The 21,204-nt window shown below is 44.2% G+C and overlaps 1 protein-coding gene across 5 annotated transcripts in view; it reads left to right on the top strand.

Annotated features, from left to right (window-relative positions):
• The window catches only part of SIDT1 (SID1 transmembrane family member 1), a gene marked incomplete at its 5' end in the record, with an annotated part of 86,426 nt that extends 70,631 nt beyond the window's left edge, over positions 1-15,795 (top strand). For 3 of the 5 annotated variants that reach the window (XM_082624796.1, XM_082624795.1, XM_082624792.1), the window contains 6 exons: positions 3,410-3,489; positions 6,785-6,831; positions 11,180-11,285; positions 11,370-11,480; positions 12,465-12,578; positions 15,693-15,795. In XM_082624796.1, coding sequence (XP_082480922.1) covers positions 3,410-3,489; positions 6,785-6,831; positions 11,180-11,285; positions 11,370-11,480; positions 12,465-12,578; positions 15,693-15,755 — 521 coding nt within the window. In that variant the 3' untranslated portion in view covers positions 15,756-15,795. Of the gene's footprint in view, positions 1-2,453; positions 2,469-3,409; positions 3,490-6,784; positions 6,832-11,179; positions 11,286-11,369; positions 11,481-12,464; positions 12,579-15,692 lie in introns of all 5 variants that reach the window. The other 2 variants (XM_082624794.1, XM_082624793.1) reach the window with 2 other exon arrangements.
• Between the last annotated feature and the right edge of the window lie 5,409 nt (positions 15,796-21,204).

Genomic DNA, 21,204 nt, shown 5'->3' with positions numbered 1-21,204 from the left:
TCAAAGATTCATTTGTATATTTCAAGAAAAACCAATATATATATAAACTAGGCCCATCCCTAATATTTGCAGAGCCCAAGGCAAGATTGTAAATAAAAGCCCACTTACCATATGTATAAAAATGTTTAATTTATAAAGCAGAGTAAAAAAGTATTAAATATGTGGAAGAAAGGAAGGAAGAAAGAGGGAATACCAACAAGCTGATAAATACACCTTCATTACAACCTACAAGGTACAAGTTCAAATTTAAAATTCTCAGGTGCGGGTTTCCCTGGTGGCACAGTGGTTGAGAGTCTGCCTGCCGATGCAGGGGACGTGGGTTCGTGCCCCGGTCCGGGAAGATCCCACATACCGCGGAGCGGCTGGGCCCGTGAGCCATGGCCGCTGAGGCTGCGTGTCCAGAGCCTGTGCTCTGCAACAGGAGAGGCCACAACAGTGAGAGCCCCGCGTACAGCAAAAAAAAAAAAATTTTCAGGTGCATGGAAGAGTACTCCAGAACATAGCTGTACAGGAGAGCTGGTCCCCAGCCCCTGCCCCTCTTTTCTTCTCACCTCTGGCTCTGTCCTGCATCTTAAGGGGTCTCACAGGTATGCATATGAACACCCTTGTCTAACATCCAACTGGCCATTCCTTGCCCCTAGAAGTGCATACTCGAGTGGTGCTATCTGCCCTCAGGAAGACAAACCAGGGAAAGGACCTACGCAGGCTCTGAGAGCGGGCTCAAGGCCATCAGGACAGGGAATTCTTGGGTCCAGGAATTCAGAATGTGGCCTAGAAGAAGCAGTCCCCTTGCCCTGCAGACTCCTCACTCATTGGGGAATGAGGGCCTTTAAAATATGGCACCACTGTTGCCCAGATCTAAGAGCGATTCTACATAAACAAGTGGCTTTAAGACTAGAAGACCAAATAAAACAATCTCTCATCTTGGCAGTTTAGTTTTTCCTTTTGGCATGGTCAGTAGATTAACTCTTGGTGTTAACATAGCCAGTATACCTCCAACTCCCCCAGTGGAAGCATCAATAGCTGGTTGGGTAGAACATTTGGTACAGCACTCTGTTCATGCTCCATCCTCCACACTCAAAGGTGAATGAAGTCATACAAACTAAACTCTCAAAAGGAAAATAAGTTAGGCACTGTTTCTCTGGGCTTTGCAAGTTGGAAAAATAAACTTGAATACAGATATATGTAATGGTAGTGACCATTAATACATAGAGGAGCTTTTAATATGTTTATACCACCTTTGCCCCATGCAACTTTGCAATACCGAATTAATGTACCTTTTTAAAAAAGGAGAAATTTAAGGTCGTCTATTATAACCATGTACTAGTTTGTCAGGGTTCCAACAGGAAAAAGCTATCACATACAAAGACAAAAAGATTCATTCACAGAGGGACTCTTCATAGGACAGGGGTGGGGTGGCGAAGAATGAAAGGGGTAGCACAGTAACCTGGGGTTAGTAGCAGAGAAGCTTTTATTACCCATAAGCCCAAAAGGGCACAGAGGAAGTGGTTACCCAAACATGGAAGGAGGGCATCACAGTCAGGAAGTCACCTTCCTCCATGAGCGTGGAGCAGTGACCTTTGGTTAACAGACAGGCAACCTCACAGGGAGGGTACCAGGCAGATAGTACTCGGGGCTCACTCTCCTTCCTCTGTCCCTCCAGTCTCCTGCTGGCGTTTCTCATTGTCCAAATCCAAGGGGAGCAAGGGAACCCATTGAGTGGTCCCTGCAGTCAGCCTCCCCGGGCGTGGTGAGGACAGAGAGACATGGCAGGTGAGTCTGGAGGGGCAAAGGGAAGATAACCTTCACACAACTTAACCCAATATTTAAACTTTCTGGACCTACGGAGTCTCCCCCAAGTGGTTACGGATTTACCAAAGTCAAAAGGAAAACACTGTGACAATTGCATCTACATTTAGTCCAAAGGCAGGAAGTCGGGTGAGTGGACGGTGGTTCAGGCAACACCAACCTCTCTGCCCATTCCATAAGCTGCCTTTGCTTTCTCAAATCACAGACTCCTTTCTCTGGGGCCCTCGGGCCACACAGGAAAATAAATGTGGACACGAGGAAAGGCAGGAGCAATGAGGCGGAGCATTTCATAAGCAGGACAGAAAACTGCAGAGCTACCTGCCCAGGTCACCATCGTGCCTCTTGTTTCCCGAAAAGGACCACAGGCAGAGGATGGATTATAAGTTGCAAGGGGTGCGCAAAAGTACACAGGGAGAGAGCAAAGTCTGATTCACGCTTTGAAGAACAGTGAACTTCTGAACGTTTGAGACAGGCAGAAGGAGCCTGTGTACTTTACGAGAAGACATTACTTTTGTAATCAGAAAACAAAAGTAAGGTCATCTGTTTCGAGAGAAAAATAAAATGACCAGTAGTTTACCTGTTTGGCTACCTTCTTACAAATCTTTTTTTTTCTCTCCTCAATTCTCTGCTTCCCACTGATTCAGATGTGTCTGACACAGGTAACGTTCGGCCACCGTCCCCAGGGTTTTCTACATTGTTTTCTTAACAAAGAGACCTGCCTGGCTGACCTGCCAACTCTGCTTTCTGAACACTTCTTCCAGATTGGGCAGGATTTGGTGGGCAGGGGGTTTCAAGAGAGGCTCAGAGGCAGGGATGCACCCCAACCCAGCCCGTAACACGCCTCTTCTGGGCTAGTGCATGGACACGCCCATGCCCCCAACCCCCAGTGTATCTAGCCTAGCGAACGCTGCTTAAATTGACCCCAGGGGTAGCCTTGAAGAGGAGCAGCAGCACAGCAGAGCTGGGGTCCACCCTTACTGAAATGCTCACTTCGGGAAGACCCAGCCTTGCCCGTGACATCTTTGTGTGGATGGCTCACAGAATGACAGCCCCACCTGGGGCCCTGACCCTGCTCATGTAACAATTATCATACATACAGGCTTTCTGAACATGCTTAGTAGATCCCACTGTCCCCTGGTTCAATTCTTACTGACTTATAACCACACTGAGAAACACAGATTCGAATTTTTACAAGCTAAGATTTCCCATGGTCTAGAGAGAGCAGATGTTTTAAGGTGACTTTTGAAAGTCCCCATACATCTCTGCTGTAAAGAAAACACCACTAGAGTAAACTATCAACAGAGGGAAACTTAGCTGAAGGAGACCATAGGAGGGTTGGCCAGCCCCCCAAATGGTTTGCGAGTGCTTGTTCCTTGTGTCCATCTTGCCTGCTGCATGGATAGAGCACACCTGCCACGAAAGCCCAGGCAGCTGTGGGTGGCGTTTTTTAAAGCAAACATTTATTGCTGACCTATTAGGTACAAAGCATGGCTTTTATGAGGTGACGACAACATCATCCTGGCCGCAAAGGCTTGGGCCAAAGGGGAGTGTTTTGGATGATCTCTGACCAAGCCTTCTCACCATGCGATTGTGTCATCAGCAGATTTGGGAATTTTCCGACGGGCCGCTATGGTGTTCTACACGGACTGCATCCAGCAGTGCAGCCGGCCTCTCTATATGGTAAGTGGGTGTTCCTGCGTGCCTTGGCCTTCTCCCAGACAACAGGAGGACAGCAGGAGGGGCAGGCTCGGGGTAGTCACACAAGGCTCCCCAAACCAAGAGGGCCAGATGGCGTGGCTGAAGTCCAGTTAGTGAGGGAAGAGGCATCTTGCTTCTCCTTCTCACTTTTTTTTTTTTTTTTTTTTTTGTGGTATGCGGGCCTCTCACTGTTGTGGCCTCTCCCATTGCGGAGCACAGGCTCCAGACGCACAGGCCCAGCGACCATGGCTCACGGGCCCAGCCGCTCTGCGGCATGTGGGATCTTCCCGGACCGGGGCACGAACCCGTATCCCCTGCATCGGCAGGCGGACTCTCAACCACTGCACCACCAGGGAAGCCCCCTTCTCACTCTTAAAAGACACGCTGGGATGGTTCCTTTTTTGTACATGAAAAATTGCTAGTATATAAAGAACATATTTATGTATATACACACACAAAACTATTAAAGTGACGATCGCTGGGGGAGGGAGGATCAAGATACGGTGTCCCTATAAATAATCATCCAAAGAGGTATGATTATTTCACTTGTGAAAGTGAAGAGAGGGCACTATTAAAAATGACACCTGGACTGTCCCAAGCAAACTAGGGACATATGATCACTCCAATCACTTTCATTAGGAACTTTCCACATTATACATTTGTTTGCTTTTTATACATTGTTTGACTTTTACAATGAGCACGAATGCTTTTTCAAAATTGTAGTTATTGCTTGATGGCAGAAATACACTTTAAAAAATTCTACCGTAGGGTTTTCAATATATTGCACATTTCTATACTGAGCGGAGGGATCAGTGTAGTTTCTACACTGAGCTGGGATCAGCCCTGCTCCCAGCTGCCTTGGCTTGCTGGCCAGTGACCTTGAGAAGGCTACATACCTCCTCTGAGCCACTGCCCCAACTTTTACCCCGTGCTGTGATCAGAACTAGTGATGCCATTTGGGCGTGGCACACAGGCATTCACTAAATTCTTGCTGATAGTTTATAATCAGAAGGATTTTTACATAAAGGAACCTGGGAATGTTTTAAGCCCGGTAGAGCTTGGGCAGGAGCTATAGGCACTAAAAATTGAAGGAATTGAAGCTGGAGGGTTTTACTCAGGGGAGAACTTAAAAGCCCATTAAGACCTGTGAGTATTAGGAGAGATAAGAATGCCTCAGCTGTGAACCGTAAGAGGAAATTAGTGTTTCTGGTTTTTTTTACATTAATTGATGCAGGCTGTCTTTTTTTTAACAGACTATTTTTAGAGTTTTTAGTTTTTTTAGGTTCACCGAAAAATTGAGAAGAAAATACAGAGATTTCCCGTATGCCCCTCTGCCACACAGACACAGCTTCCCCATATCAACACCCTCACCAGAGAGGTGCATTTGTTAGTCAGTGAACCTAGGTTAACACATCATAATCACTCAAAGTCTATACTTTACATTACAATTCACTCCTGGTGTTGTACATTCTATGGTTTTCTTGACGAGTTTGTGATGACATATATTCATCATTATAGTATCAAAGAAGGTAAGAGTCGTTTTCCTGCCCTAAAAATCCTCTGTGCTCCACCTATTCTTTCCACCTGCCCCTCCTCCCCAAGCCCTGGCAGCCACTGATCTTCTTCAGTGTCTCCTTAGTCTTACCTTTTCCAGAACGTCATATCGTTGGAATAATATAGTATGCGGCCTTTCCAGATTGGCTGAAATAATATGCACTTATGTTTCCTCCATGTCTTTTCATGGCTTGCTAGCTCATTTCTTTTTTTTTTTTTGTGGTACGCGGGCCTCTCACTGCTGTGGCCTCTCCCGCTGTGGAGCACAGGCTCCGGATGCGCAGGCTCAGCGGCCATGGCTCACAGGCCCAGCCGCTCCGCGGCATGTGGGATCTTCCCGGACCGGGGCACGAACCCGTTTCCCCTGCATCGGCAGGCGGACTCTCAACCACTGTGCCACCAGGGAAGCCCTCATTTCTTTTTAGTCCTAATATTCCACTGTCTGGATGTGCTACAGTTTATTTATCCGTTCACCTGTTGAAGGACATCTTGGTTGCTTCCAAGTTTTGGCAATTATGAATAAAGCTGCTATAAAATTTTGTGGGCAGGTTTTTGTATAGGCACGTTTTCAGCTCCTTTGGGTAAATACCAAGGAGCACAACTGCTGGATCATACGGTAAAAGTATGTTTAGTTTTCTAGGAAACTGCCAAACTGTCTTCCGAAATGGTTGGACCATTCTGCGTTCCCACCAGCCCTGAATGAGAGTTCCACATCCTCACGAGCAACTGGTGCTGTTACTGTTTTGGATTTTGGCCTTTCTAGTAGGTGAATTCGTTTTTTTAAAAGGAAGATATTTCCTTCAAATATAACGGATCACCCACAAAGAGAATCACTACTTTTAAATAGATGAGTGGCCATGCAAATTAAAGTATAATTAGATAGCACCTAACAGTTGTTAAGTAGTAGGCAAAGGAGCAGGAATGGATTGTGAATAAATCTCTGTCGGAGTAATTGTCCTTTGAGATGTACCTTACCTCTCTATTTTCTCCCCTACCAATAACTTTAATCTTAATAAGGCCATGTGTTTAGAAACCAGGAGCCTGGGAGCTGCAGGACCTCCTTGGAGCCAGAATAATGAAACTAATTCCAGGTGCATCCCAAGAGCTGCCTTAGGGCCCACCAGTTAACACAACCCAGGGAAAGAGTCCTTGGTTACAGAACACCGGTGGCAGAATTCTTTTAACTACTGAGTAATCAGCACATACCACCAGCCTTCCCACCAAGAGGTGGGCCCAGGTGCCCAGCTCCTTTAAAAACTGGGGGGAGGGCTTCCCTGGTGGCGCAGAAAGTCCGCCTGCCGATGCAGGGGACATGGGTTCGTGTCCCGGTCCGGGAAGATCCCACATGCCGCCGAGTGGCTGGGCCCATGAGCCATGGCCGCTGGGCCTGCACGTCCGGAGCCTGTGTTCTGCAATGGGAGAGGCCACAACGGTGAGAGGCCCCCATACCACACACACACAAAAAAAAAATCTGGGGGGAAAACAGCAAGACTTCTGCTTTATCACCAGGCTTTCTTTTACAGGGACAAGGTCACGTCTGCTTGCAGTCAGAGGCTTTGCCATTTAGTCCTCGTAGAGGACTTTCCGGTCATAGGCACAGCTCTCTTAAAACTATAGAAAAATTGTTTCCACCAAGACAATTGTTTTCCCATAATTGATGCTTCCCCTATGGTAAGTTTTTTTAAAAGGCCCCTCATTTGATGTTTTCTTTCCTCCTTTCCAGGACAGAATGGTATTGCTCATCGTGGGGAATCTGGTTAACTGGTCCTTGTAAGTAGTCTTAGGAAAACATGTTTTTCTCATTATTAATTTCTCTGTAACGCCGTGGTTTAGCTTTCCTTGGCTGTCATTTTTATAAAGAAGTCTTAAATTAAGGAGAGCATAGGACTGTGCTTGTTCTAGTGACTTGAAAGAAAGCTATTTTTTGTCCTGCAAAGAATGCACTAGGAAGCTCTTGTGTACCAATAGTTGCCTCCCTTAAAGCAATGAGTTCAACACACTGATGCCTTGAGCTCATTTGTTCAATAAGACAAACATCAAATTTGCTATATCTAGGTGGATAAATTAGATTGGATATATATGCATATACACACATACATACATATATATAAAGAGAGATTAATTATGCCAGCAGCTGCAAAAATGCAACAGTTTTAAACTCTTTTTAGAACTTTCCATAAAGGCTACCCAGTAGGCATTTCTCTTTCGTGTGTGTGTGTGTGTGTGTCTTTCTTTCTCATTTCTTTCTTTCCCTCCAGGTCTCAATCTTCCTACTCTGCCTATATCATTCTTCTTCCTTTTCTTTTCCCTCATTATCACCTTGGTCTTGTTTCCTCAAATGACCTCAAAGTAGAACAGTGCAACAGAAGTACATTTATGCTAGCTGTATTTTATGTATCTATTTTTTGCAACTTACTCTTAACTTAAAAATATGAATGAGTGAGATATTTTATTGATCCCTCAAAAAATAAGTATGTTGAGCTGCTTTTATTAGTGGTTCTTAGCTGATGTGCTCCTCTGGGTCAGTGACCTTTGATAGAAAGGTGACACCCTACTCCTCCTCCCTTTAAGATACCAGATACAAAGAAAGAAGCACACCATCAGGGAAAGCCAGAATCAAGTCATGAGAATTTGAATCTTATTTCGGGGCCACATGCTTTTGGAAGAAACTTCCCACAATATTGTTGCCCCAGGGTTTACCTCGGGGAAGGTCCATACCTGTGAAGGACTGTCCTTTATTCAGGGACACGTCAGGATGGGTGATTCTTGGCCGTGGTCACCTGCGATGCTCTCTCAGCCACCCTTTTAGGGAAGACCCCACAGTCCTGGAGACTCTGTAAGACAGGACAGAGGGCGCTGATAGGAGATACGATACTGAACAACTGATGATAGTGTCTGCAGGGTCAGAATCACCTAGCTTGTCCCTGCCTCTAGTAGAACTAAAATCAAGCCCAAGTCTGCAATCAGACTTAACAATCAACAGAAAGATATCCCATGCTCTTGGATTGGAAGAATTAATGTTGTTAAAATAGCCATACTACACAAAGCAATCTACAGATTTAATGTGATCCCTATCAAATTACCCATGACATTTTTCACAGAACTAGAACAAATAATCCTAAAATTTGTATGGAACCATAAAATACAAAGCAATCCTGAGGAAAAAGAACAAAGCAGGAGGCATAACCCTCCCAGACTTCAGACAATACTACAAAGTTACAGTAATCAAAACAGTGGGGTACTGGCACAAAAACAGACATATGAATCAATGGAACAGAATAGAGAGCCCAGAAATAAACACACACACCTACGGTCAATCAATCTTTGACAAAGGAGGCAAAAATATACAATGGGAAAAAGACAGTCTCTTCAGTAAGTGGTGTTGGGAAAACTGGACAGCCACATGTAAATCAATGAAGTTAGAACACACCCTCACACCATACACAAACATAAACTCAAAATGGCTTAAAGACAAACATAAGATATGACACCATAAAACTCCTAGAAAAGATTATAGGCAAAACATTCTCTGATATAAATCATACCAAAGTTTCTTAGGTCAGTCTCCCAAGGCAATATAAATAAAAACAAAAATAAACAAATGGGACCTAATCAAACTTACAAGCTTTTGCACAGCAAAGGAAACCATAAACAAAAAGACAACCTATGGAATGGGAGAAAATATTTGCAAACAATGCGACCCAAAAGGGCTTAATTTCCAAAGTATATAAACAGCTCATACAACTCAATAACAAAAAGACAACCCAATCAAAAAATGGGCAGAAGACCTAAACAGACTTTTCTCCAAAGAAGACATACTGATGGCCAACAGGCACATGAAAAGGTGCTCAGCATCACTAATTATTAGAGAAATGCAAATCAAAACTACCTCACAATGGTCAGAATGGCCATAATTAAAAAGTCTACAGGGCTTCCCTGGTGGCGCAGTGGTTGAGAGTCCGCCTGTCGATGCGGGGACACGGGTTCGTGCCCCGGTCTGGGAAGATCCCACATGCCGCGGAGCGGCTGGGCCCGTGAGCCATGGCCGCTGAGCCTGCGCGTCCAGAGCCTGTGCTCTGCAACGGGAGAGGCCACAACAGTGAGAGGCCCGTGTACTGCAAAAAAAAAAAAAAAAAAAAAAAAGTCTACAAATAACTAATGCTAGAGAGGGTGTGGAGAAAAGTGAACCCCCCTACACTGTTGGTGGGAATGTAAGTTGGTGCAGCCACTATGGAAAACTGTATGGAGGTTCCTCAGAAAACTAAAAATAGAATTACCATATGATCCAGCAATCCCACTCCTGGGCATATATCCAGAGAAAACTATAATTCAAAAAGATACATGCACCCCTATGTTCATAGAAGCACTACTCACAATAGCCAAGATATGGAAACAATCTAAATGTTTATTGACAGATGAATAAAGAAGTTGTGGTACATATATACAATGGAATACTACTCAGCCATAAAAACTGAAATAATGCCGTTTGCAGCAATATGGATGCAACTAGAGATTATCATACTAAGTAAGTAAGTCAGAAAGAGGAAGACAAATATCATATGATATCACTTACATGTGGAATCTAAAATATGGCACAAATGGACCTATTCACGAAACAGAAACAGATTCACAGACATAGAGAACTGACCTGTGGTTGCCAAGTGTAGGGGGGCAGAGGAGGGATGGACTGGGAGTTTGAGGTTAGTAGATGCAAACTATTACATATAGAATGGATGAACAAGGTCTTACTGTATAGCACAGGGAACTATATTCAATACCCTGGGACAAATCATAATGGACAAGAATATTAAAAAGAATGTATAGATGTGTATAACTGAGTCATTTTGCTGTACAGCAGAAATTAACATAACATTGTAAATCAACTATACTTCAATAAAAAAATTAATTTTTTAAAAATGAACAAGAACAGTCCATTAATAACAGCTTTCCACTTGAAATACTTAGGAATAAACTTTGAAAGATGTATGGAATCTTTCTGCAGAAAATTTAATTACCTTATTAGGAGACATAGAGGAAAACTTAGCTAAATGAAGAAAGATGGCATGCCCTGGGTGAGAAGATTAACTATTGTAAAGATATCAATTCTCAAGTTAATGTGTAAATTTAGAATTAGAAATGGAATGAAGTTAACAGGATTTTATTCTGAAATTATTTACCTAGTTAGACATAATTGTCAAAGGTCTCTGCAAAAGGTTGACCGGAGAAAGGAGGGGCAGAGGTGTATAGTGACAGCCCAGCATTATTCAGTAGAACTTTCTGGAGTGATGTGTTTATTAGCCACTTGTGGTTATTGAGCACTTGAAATGTGGTGTGACCTAGGAAATGAATTTTCAGTTTTATTTAATTTTTATTAATTTTTATTTAAATAGCCACATGTGGTTACCACATTGGATAGTGCAAGCTAGCCTAACCTTTGTTAGATAATCTAACATATTATAAAACAACAATAACACGATGAGCCACTGCTCCAAAACTAGAAATTATAAATTAGTGAATCAGGACGAAGAGGCCAGAAATCCAACTATATATATATATATATATATATGTACATGGTGTGTCTGTATTAAAAACAAGCTTTCAAAACCAGGAGATAAGGAAAGGCTGTATAATAAAGACTTTTGTTAGAACGGAATAGAAATTTGGAGGAAAATTAAGGCCAAACCCCAACCAAAATAAACTTCACTATTCATTTAGACAGCTAGCAAAAATTTGGTAATGTGTGTCAAGCCAAGTATCGAGATAATTCTATGTCTAATAATCTATTCTAATCATCTTGAATGCAAAAAGAAAAAAAAGCACAATATGTCTGAAGGTATTTATTGCAGTTTTTAATAATAGTGCACAACTGACGGACAAAGAGAAAACTCTTCATTTCAACTAGAGAGGTAGGATGATTGCTTATGGTACATCCACTGATAGGAACCTCACAATCGTTAAAAATGAATGTTCTGAAGATGTAATGAATTGAAAGTTACTTATAATATGTTCAACATTTTTAAATTCCCCTCCCACCAGAAATGGGGGTGTGGGAGTGAAAAAGCCAATAATGTTACAAATCCACCTTCATAGCTACAAAATAATTCCTCTGTGTGCTCAGTGCCCTCTTTGGACTGATCTATCGACCCAGGGACTTTGCCTCCTACATGCTGGGCATCTTCATCTGTAACCTGCTGCTCTACCTGGCCTTTTACATCATCATGAAGGTAAGAGTGGCGGTTGGGAGCCGGGCACCGCGGGCCCTCCTCGGGTGACGCGTGCAGCTTGGCAGCAGCACTTCTCACCCACAGCTTCGCAGCTCCGAGAAGATCCTCCTGATCCCGCTCTTCTGCATCGTTGCCACGGCTGCGGTGTGGGCCGCCGCCCTGTATTTTTTCTTCCAGAATCTCAGCAGCTGGGAGGTAAGAGGGCAGTTTTCTTTTCCAGGATGACATTCTCTCTCCATCTTGCCTTTCTGACCTTCCTACCTCCCTCTCTTCATGTGCTTGTTGCTGTTTATCTTTTTTATGTTCTCTGATATGAATGCTTTCTCTAAAGGGGATGGTTTTAAATATCCACACGTGACTGCTCAATAAATGGCAGGTCATCATTATCAGGGTGGCACCTCTTACAAACAAAGCTCTACCGACACTGCAAGTGTGATCTTCATTATGTGTCATATTATGATTATGATCCTGTTCCCAGTGGATGTTTAATATGTACAGAAACCTTGCTTAGTGTATCTTCTCCACCTTATCATAGTCACCATCCATAAAGAAATACACAGGTGCAGGTGTTTATAAATCCATTTCACAGATAGAAAAGCTGAGGCCTAGGAAACTGGTGATGTATCTGAGGCACAGAACAGGGAAGAAGCCTTAGCTCTCCGTCACCATAATCACCACAGGCAACTTTAGAACATTTTTATCACCCCAGGAAAAAACCTGCATCCCTTAGCAGTCAATCACCATTTCTCCCTAACCCCTTAGCCTTAGGCAACCACTCATCTATCTTTTGTCTCTACACATCTACCTATTCTGGACATTTCATATAAATGGAATCACATAACATGTGGTCTTTGATTCTGGCTTCTCTTCATAATGGTTCCTAGGTCCACCCATGTGTAGATGTTATCAGTACTTCATGTTTTTATTGCTGAATATTCCATTGTATGGATATACCTCATTTTATCTACCCGTTCATCAGTCTATGGACATCTTGGCTTTTATGAATGTTGCTGCTGTGAACAACTGTGGTCAATTTTTTGCGTGGACGTATGTTTTCTTGGAAGCTAACTTTTTGACCCAGGCATCTAGTAGTGACTTTTTAGGTTTCTGGATACTCAGCTCTCTAAGGAGTTGAACTGTGGGAATGCCCCCACTATATCCTGCCTCACCTTCTTCCAGGGAACGCCAGCCGAATCCCGAGAGAAGAATCGAGAGTGTATCCTGCTGGATTTCTTTGATGACCATGACGTCTGGCACTTCCTCTCTGCTACTGCCCTGTTTTTCTCATTCTTGGTGAGTTCATAAAAACTTTTTTCATTTCTTCTCGTTTTACATCCTGTACCCCTTTTTTCCTCTTCCCCTCTTTCTTACATCCCCTTTTGTATTTTTAATTTCCCTTTCCAAGTCTTCATTATAATTCAATGTACAGAATATCTTATTTCTTTTTTTACACTGTATCCTTCGGTTGGATCTTTATTTTCATTCTCCTTTTACTCTTCAATACTTTAAGACACAGAGTGATAAAGTAATTTTCCTTCAGGTGTGCAATGTTTGGACTGAATTGTTGATTAGACCTCACATGCCCAAATCCCCCGGGAACCACTTTTGGCATTGGCTACAATCTCAGCCACACTAGGTTATTCCTTCTTGGGCTATACTCACATTCCTCCCCCTCTTCCAGTCCCACTGCATGTCTTACAAACATTTCACAAGTTCTTGGAGTGGCTCAGGATAGCAGCCAGGCCTCTTTTTGCCTTCTAACCAGTCTCTTCCAAATCTCTCCAGTAGTCCCTCCATTTTTTGCCCAAACACCTTTCCAGAAGCCATGCCTATCATAACCACCCAGGATGAGAACTCCCAGCCTACTTCCATCTTAATTTTGACTTTTCCAAAATAAAAGCCCATGGTGCCTGTACACAAGGTCATTTAACAAATAACACTGGGTTGGCCAAAAAGTGCCTTCAGTTTTTAAGTCAAAATAAAGGACATTTTTCATTTTCACCAAGAACTTTATTGAACAATGTATTCACCCTTTTGTTCCACTACCTTCTGCCACTTTTCAGGCAACTTCATAATTCCATCTTCCCAAAACTTTTTATCTTTTTGAGCAAAGAACTGTTCCAGGTGCCTTTTACAGTCTTCCAGGGAATTGATTTTTTTTCCATTAAGAGAATTTTGTAAAGACCAAAATAAATGGAAATCCAAAGGTGCAATGTCTGGTGAATACGGCTGATCAATCAGAACTTCCCAGCCAAGCTGTAACAGTTTTTGCCTGGTCATCAAAGAAGCATGCAGTCTTGCGTTATCCTGATGGAAGATTATGCGTTTTCTGCTGACTAATTCTGGATGCTTTTTGTCGAGTGCTGCTTTCAGTTGGTCTGATTGGGAGCAGAACTTGTTGGAATTAATCATTTGATTTTCTGGAATTAGCTCATAATACAGGACTCCCTTCCAATCCCACCATTTACACATCACCTTCTTTGGATGAAGATCGACCTTTGGTGTGGTTGGTGGTGGTTCATTTCGCTTGCCCCACGGTCTCTTCCATTCCACTTTATTGTACAGTATCAACTTTTCGTTGCCTGTCACAATTTGTTTTAAAAACGGAACTTTTTATGTTTGTTTTTACTTTTGGCCGTGTTGGGTCTTCGTTGCTGTGCACGGGCTTCCTCTAGTTGCGGCGAGCGGGGGCTACTCTTTATTGCAGTGCACGGGCTTCTCATTGCGGAGCACGGGTTCTAGGTGCACGGGCTTCAGTAGTTGTGGCACGCAGGCTCAGTAGGTGTGGCGCACGGGCTTAGTTGCTCTGCGGCATGTGGGATCTTCCCCGTCCAGGGATCGAACCCGTGTCCCCTGCATTAGCAGGCAGATTCTTAAGCACTGCACCACCAGGGAAGCCCAGAACCAGAACGTTTTCATTACGTTTAAGTAGAGAATCACATGCGGAAATACAGTCAAGAAGGTTTTTTTCGCTTAACTTAATGTGAAACCCAAACATCAAAGTGATTCACATAACCAAGCTAGTGCAAATGATTTTCAACACTTGATTTAGATATTTTGAGTATGTCGGCTATCTCCCATGTGGTATAACGTTGATTGTTCTCAATTAATGTCTCGATTTGATCGCTATCAACTTCAATTGGTCTACCCGACTGTGGAGCATCATCCAGCGAGAAATCTCCAGCACAAAACTTCACAAACCACTTTTGACATGTTCCATCAGTCACAGCACCTTCTCCATACACTGCACAAATCTTTTTTTTGCGTTTCAGTTGTTTTTACCTTTCTTGAAATAATAAAGCATAATATGCCGAAAACGTTGCTTTTTTCCTTCCATCTTCAGTATTAAAATGGCTACACAAAAATTCACCAATTTTGATAGGTCTTTTTTTAAATGCACGCTGATATGACAGCTGTCACACACAATCTAACAAAATTGTTTCAAATGAAGTTAAAGACAACTAAGTGCTACTCGAGCCATCTTACGGAAAAAACCGAACGAACCTTTCGGCCAGCCCAATATTAGGCCTCCTGGTTTCACGCTGCCCACTTACTTTAGTCTTGTCCATGTAACCTCAAGAGTGGAGCAGGGCTACCCCCTCGTGGCCAGTTTGGAAAGTTTAACCAGTCCGTGTAAACATCATTCCTGAAGGCTTTTATCTTTGACAGTCACCTTCTCTAGAGAGACAGAGACAACAAAAGTGGAGCTAAGGGTTCCATGTGGAGAGAGTGATGGTAGAGGGAACTAAAAGTGGAGGATTAGGGTACAATTCTTATATGGCAATATTCTATGCAACAAGATTTCATTCCTTTTAGGTCCCGACCCAAATGTCCCCTCCTAAGTGGTAATGATGTCCCTGGCCACCCAATGAAAAACAAAATTTTATACATTTACAACTGAATCACTTTGCTGTATACCTGAAACTAACATAACATTGTTAATCAACTGTACTCCAATATAAAATAAAAATACAAAATTTAGAGAACTAAAATTTTAACCAAAAAAATTTTTTTGACCTCACCCCATCCCACACTTCCTATATCCCCACCACAGTTTAATTATTATCCTTAGTACATATTACTAGCTAACATACTTGACTTTGCTCATGCATTTGCTTCATGTCTGAAGCCCTCTCTCAAATGTAAGCCCCACCAGGGTAGGGATTTTTGTCTCTTTTGTTCTAAGCCATATCTCTAGCACCTGGAATAGCACTTAGTAGGCCCTTGATAAATATTTGAATTAATACATGAACTATGTAATTACGACAAGTGCCTGTTAAGAGCACGGCGTTGCAAAAAGCTGCAGAAGACATGAAAACAAGTAACGGCACTTGTGAGTCTTTGAGAGAAAACAGGGACTTATTGCAACTGTGGGTTCCTCTCATTTCTCTGCCTCTCTCATTTCAGGTTTTGTTAACCCTGGATGATGACCTGGATGTGGTTCGGAGAGACCAGATCCCTGTCTTTTAAGCCTCCAGCATGGAGAGCGGGGAGAGAGAGCAACCAATCTTGGTGCTGTTTCATGAAAAATACAGAGACTGCAGCAAAGTAAGCACTGCCAAATGCTCCACTCACCCTCTGTTGGGTTGGCTCTATACACATTCCCGCAGGGAGGAGAGGAGCTACAGGGGGACCCAAACCTGCAAGAAGGGAAGCAGAAGGGAGGCAGCAACTGTGGACAGAGTCAAGCCCTTCAGAGTCGAAAAACACCCACCATCCCCTTCTGTCACTACTCTGAGTTAGACATGGACAAAAGCTGCATCGAAGTTGACCTTGGGACCACTCCCACCCTCACCTGAGATTCGCCAGCCACAGGGGGGACCATGCTGCTCTCCGCCCTCCAGCTGCCTCCCCGCCCAGAAACTCCAGGGTGGCCCCCATGCACCTCTGTAACATCTGCTGCTCTAGACATCCCAAAACACCAGCCCACTTCTCCGAAGTCCTGGAATGATGTGATTCCTTGGAGTCTGGTAGAGGGGTGGCCCCAAGGCCCTACCCAACTGGGACAGATGTCTTGTAGCACCAGCTCGTCACCTCCACCAAAGGAATGCTGTACGCTTCCCCCAGGTTCCTAACTGCATTAGGAGGACTCTACATCAGGCTGGGTCACCTGCTCCTGGCAGGTAACTGTCCCTGAGACCAAGGTGTGGGTGCTTCCCTGTTCCTTGGTGTCTTCATCTCACCGCTGTGTGTTGACCCCCTGACTCAGGCTCTACCTTCTTGGGAAGGCCACTTCTACACAGACCAGCTCCACGGTGGAAGGGGAAATGGGAAAACTCTTCCAGCAGCAGGAGGCGCAAGAGGAATGACCAACAGCACTAGGAGACTGGCGACATAAGCATCAAGCACTCAGGCCTCACGTTAAGGACTTGGGCTCCTGGAGCAGATTCAGCGAAGGCAATTAGGCCTCCAAGTCAAACAGCTCCATTCCGTGCCTGCATCACCCTTGGGGAAGAAGTAAGTTTTCTAAGCAGGGGCACTGCTCTCAGGCTCCTGTACAACCGGCCAAGCCCCTCCTCTGCTGCTTTATGCAGATCAGGGGCTTTAGACTTTCTCCTGAGTTTCTCTGGAGGCCACTCTCAGGGTGAACGCATCTCACGCCTCCTCTCCAGTTGCAAAGAGCTCAGCCGGTTTCGGGGCGGGGCAGTTGTCTCTCTGACACACCTGATTCACATTCACTCCCCAGGATGGTGTTGAAATGCTCAGTGTCCCACTTCACTCTCTCACTGTCCAGCAGCTCTGCCCCCAGGAAGTCCCATTTTGACAAAACTCCTGTATTACCTGTGATATGACATCATCAGGTTTACATGCAAATGTGCACACAAAGATATATTTGCCGGTGAAATTGAAGTCACCTTCTCACCTCTGCTTTCTTGATCTTTCATTAGAAGGATCCTTCATTCTTTTTTAAATATATATATATATATATAATTCTTTCTCTAAAATAATGTTCAAAAACACATTTTGGAAGTTTGAATGGCAAACTTTCCCTGATTTTAAGAACACAAAGATGCTTTCAATGAAACATTATGATTTTTTTTCTAAAATGCCGCCAAATTCATAATTGGTGTTCTGTTATTCTTAATTCCTTAAAAATTGTTGGCTTCCATAGGCCATATGAAGGCCACCTATTAAATGGCTGTATCAATCTAACATTTAAAATAAATTTCGAACCTGTTTAACTTGGCTGATTTGACCTAATTCTTTTATTTTTAATGCACTAAAAGTTTTCAAATCCAAAAAAAAGCAGGGGTGTGGGGTGGTGCAGAATGCAAACGACAAAGTCTGTTCAAGCAGCCCTGTGGCCTGAAGTGAATAAATTGTAGGACACGTTACCTGTTCGGTAGCTTGTCTGGGAAATATGTCCATGGAAATGGGGAAGGGGCCCCAGAGAAATGGTGGATTGTGCTGCTGTATTCTTGACCGTTTTCTGACAGTCTGTCTTGTGCTACAAACTCACACGTTGTGGTCAGTTCTGTTCTCTGCAGCAGGACTAAAAACCCAGGCCAAACCTGCTCTTATAAATATCAATTCTAAACGTACCTGTTGCTAGCTTTTTCTATAGTGCCGATTTGTGCATGGTTGGAGGCCACAAGAAAGTCGTTCAGCTGCGTCTGTAGGGTTGATAGGAACGCGGGGTGGAGGGGGCAGCCACAGTTACTCACAGTGGTCCTTCATCCACATGTAGCACAGGCCCGTGTGACTTTTGTCTGTCCTCATGCACTTCTCTCTTTACAAGAGAAGGGAAGGCGACTCTGAAAGCCGAGTCCAACAGGAGGGTAACGGGAGCCAGCCAGCCACTGAGAAGAGGCTCTTGGCAGAGAGGCCCAGGGTAATAAGAGCAGTTCCCTTGGAGGACAGAGATGTGGCAGCCAGAGGGGCAAAACTGCACATAAAAAAGGCCTCTTCACACCTCTGACAAATGCTGGGGAGGCAGCCCCACCTGTTAACATTGGATGGCTGAGGGATTAGCCCGGTTTTATTTTAGCAGCAGGAGAAGCCAGTGGAAAACCAGAGTCTCTCTGGGGAAGGGACTTTCCATGGTTGAAGGAGATCACCGAGTCAGCTCCTGGGGTAAAGAGAGTGGCAGCTTCTACTTTTGTAGCTCCAAGCAGCCACCAGAATGTCCTGGGGGGTCGCAAAATGCATGTGTCAGGGAAACAAATAATACCCAAATGTTTCTCCTCCTGGGAGACAGTCTGTCTAAAACGTGGGAAAAAGGGAAAAACAAAGAGAAACGTTCTTCATAGAAGGAACAGTTGAATCCGAGAAAAATTCTTGAGTCAGACTTTAGTCCACATATGTTCACCTGCTTGCTGTGTGACCTTGTGCAAATTGCTGGAACTCTCTGATCTTTATTGCCACATCTACATGACGCTACATGAAGGTGACAGAGGTGGAGCTGTGTAGAGCACCTGGAGCGGTGCCCGCAGAGAGAAGGTCCTCACCTGCACCTCTCGAATCCTGTAGGGTGGCAGGGCCAGAGCAGGTCTCCCTGCTGGGCTGGCACCTCTCGCCCAAGGGAGCCCCTCATTGAAACCAGCTATGCTGTTTCCGGTCCTCAGTTCCAGGAGGCCCTGAAGGGGCTGGGAGGCCTCTTCACCTTCAGAGAAACTGCCCAGAATTATCACACCTCACAGCCCCAGCCCCCCTCCTTGCCCTTTAATTGCTGCATTTCATTGTCTTTGGCCCTTAATACTCCAACGCAGATGAAAAACTTGCTGCCAAAGCTGGGGCCAAGTGGAAAGTCTGGCTGTGTATAAAGTCACACCTCATTACTGCCAGTTCTACTCTGGGAATCTCAAAGAAAACCTAGACTTCCTCCTCTCTCCAGCATCTATAGCTACTACAGCCCAGGGGATGCCAGCTGCAAACGTTTCCCCCGACCCTTATCACCAAATGTTCTGTAGGGAAAGCCTGTATGTTCAGCCTGGATGAACAGGGACTTCAGCCTACGGGTGACAAAACAGGTCCCAGAGGAAGCCTGGGAGGGTCGCTCTGGTTTTGAAATGATTCTAACGTCCCCTGGTGAAACTAAGGAAAAGCATTATTAGTGAAGATACAACTGGCCTCTGCCTGAAGCAACGTAAAACCCAAAATTATGTCTACCATAATTTTGCCCAGCTTACAGTCTTTTTTTTTTTTGTATGCGGACCTCTCACTGTTGTGGCCTCTCCCGCCGCGGAGCACAGGCTCCGGACGCGCAGGCTCAGCGGCCATGGCTCACGGGCCTAGCCGCTCCGCGGCATGTGAGATCTTCCCGGACCGGGGCACGAACCCGCGTCCCCTGCCTCGACAGGCGGACTCTCAACCACCACGCCACCAGGGAAGCCCCTACAGTCATTTTTTTGCTTTGTTTTTAAATTCTGTTTGGTGGTGTTAGGGAACCGGGTTCATTTTACCTGAAGCACAGCAACCAAAACGCGGAGACGCTGACGTCTACAGCAAAGACACGGCTTATCCGCAAGGCAGCCAAAGGAGAAAACGGGAGAACAAGTCTCAAATCGTCCCGCCCGAAGATAAGAGGCGGGGGTATTTATGGGACGAGGAATGAAGAAGCCGGCTGTCTGAGGCACGGAGAGTGTGGGAAGCAGGCGAGGTGGGGAAAGGCGATTGGGAAAAGGTGCGGTCATCACCGTACTGCGCAGGCGTAGCTAGGCTACGTGCCTCTGCACGTTTCAAAGGTCACGGGTGGACACTCGCGCATGCCCAGTTGGAAGGTCAGTGGTCCCACCTGGTTTCAACCAGCTCAGCTGTGCTAGATACAACCTGCTCCAAATTCCTGGAAAGAAACTCAGGCAAACAGTTTCTTGTTTGGGCCACGTGCTTTTTGGAGAACAGGCAAGCCTTAAAATGACTTTGATTAGTGAAGTCAGGGGAAATGGATTTGACTAATTACCCACGGTTTTGGCGGGGACAAGATATATTTGTGTGGCTAAGTTCAAATGTCTCCTCAATATTAAGGCACCATCGTCAATAAGGTTAATGGCCTGCTGAATCTTAGGCCTTAACACACATGAATTCAAATAAGCTGGCGAGGGTCATGGATCAGCCTTTCTCAATGAGTTTCTAAAAGGCCATAGTAATAGAGTTTTCACTTGGACGGGATTCCTCTGCAAAAAGAAACCAATTTTTAGACTTTTTTGACCCCTGTGAACTCCAAGGGGGGCGGGGTTTGCAGTTCATCATATGGTTTTCCTGAAGTAGGGTCTTGCTATTCTTATTGAAGTACAAGGAGGGCTAAGTGGTGACAAATGTTGACATAGAATTACCCTTTGCTCCTCCAGTCTTAGGGAAATGGAGCTCTGCGTTCTTTCTGAATATCTCTATATTCGAAATTTTCATGATTTTTCCTGAACTAAATTTTTAAAAACTCCATGATTTTATCCTACCTCTTTTTCATTCCCTGTCATCTAAGGCTTATCCCTTTCATTGGAGATGAAAAATAGCTAAATAGCTAAAATCCACTGGTCTATCTTTCAATTTGAATGGATCTTTTTACCCATGCATGGTTTTGTAACAGCATGCCTCAGTCACTTGGAAAATATTGGCTCACTGAATTGTGCAAATCTTTCAAACATTACAAATTTAATTATATAATTATTAATTATATATACGTGTATACATATACTATTCATTTATATCACTACTGATCTCATCAGAGAGGTCTTAATGGGAACCTGTTAAGCTCACAGTAGTGGATACAGTGCATGTACATTTCATTCATTTTTGAGAAAATGTCTGCCAAATACCCAAGTCTGAATAACTATAGATTTTAGTCATTCTCTCAGCTAAAAATAGTATTCCATAAAGAAAACCAGGAGTTCATTCTGTAATTTAACACCAGTGCGTTTCCTTGTGAAAACCACCATCCTCTGGCTTGCAGCAGAAGTACTTTATGTTTGCTTCCCATGTGCTC

Source organism: Mesoplodon mirus (genome assembly GCF_964341445.2).
Source record: "Mesoplodon mirus genome assembly, chromosome: 6".
Taxonomy (NCBI): Eukaryota; Metazoa; Chordata; class Mammalia; order Artiodactyla; family Ziphiidae; genus Mesoplodon; species Mesoplodon mirus.
This window is presented reverse-complemented; position numbering and strand designations above follow the sequence as displayed.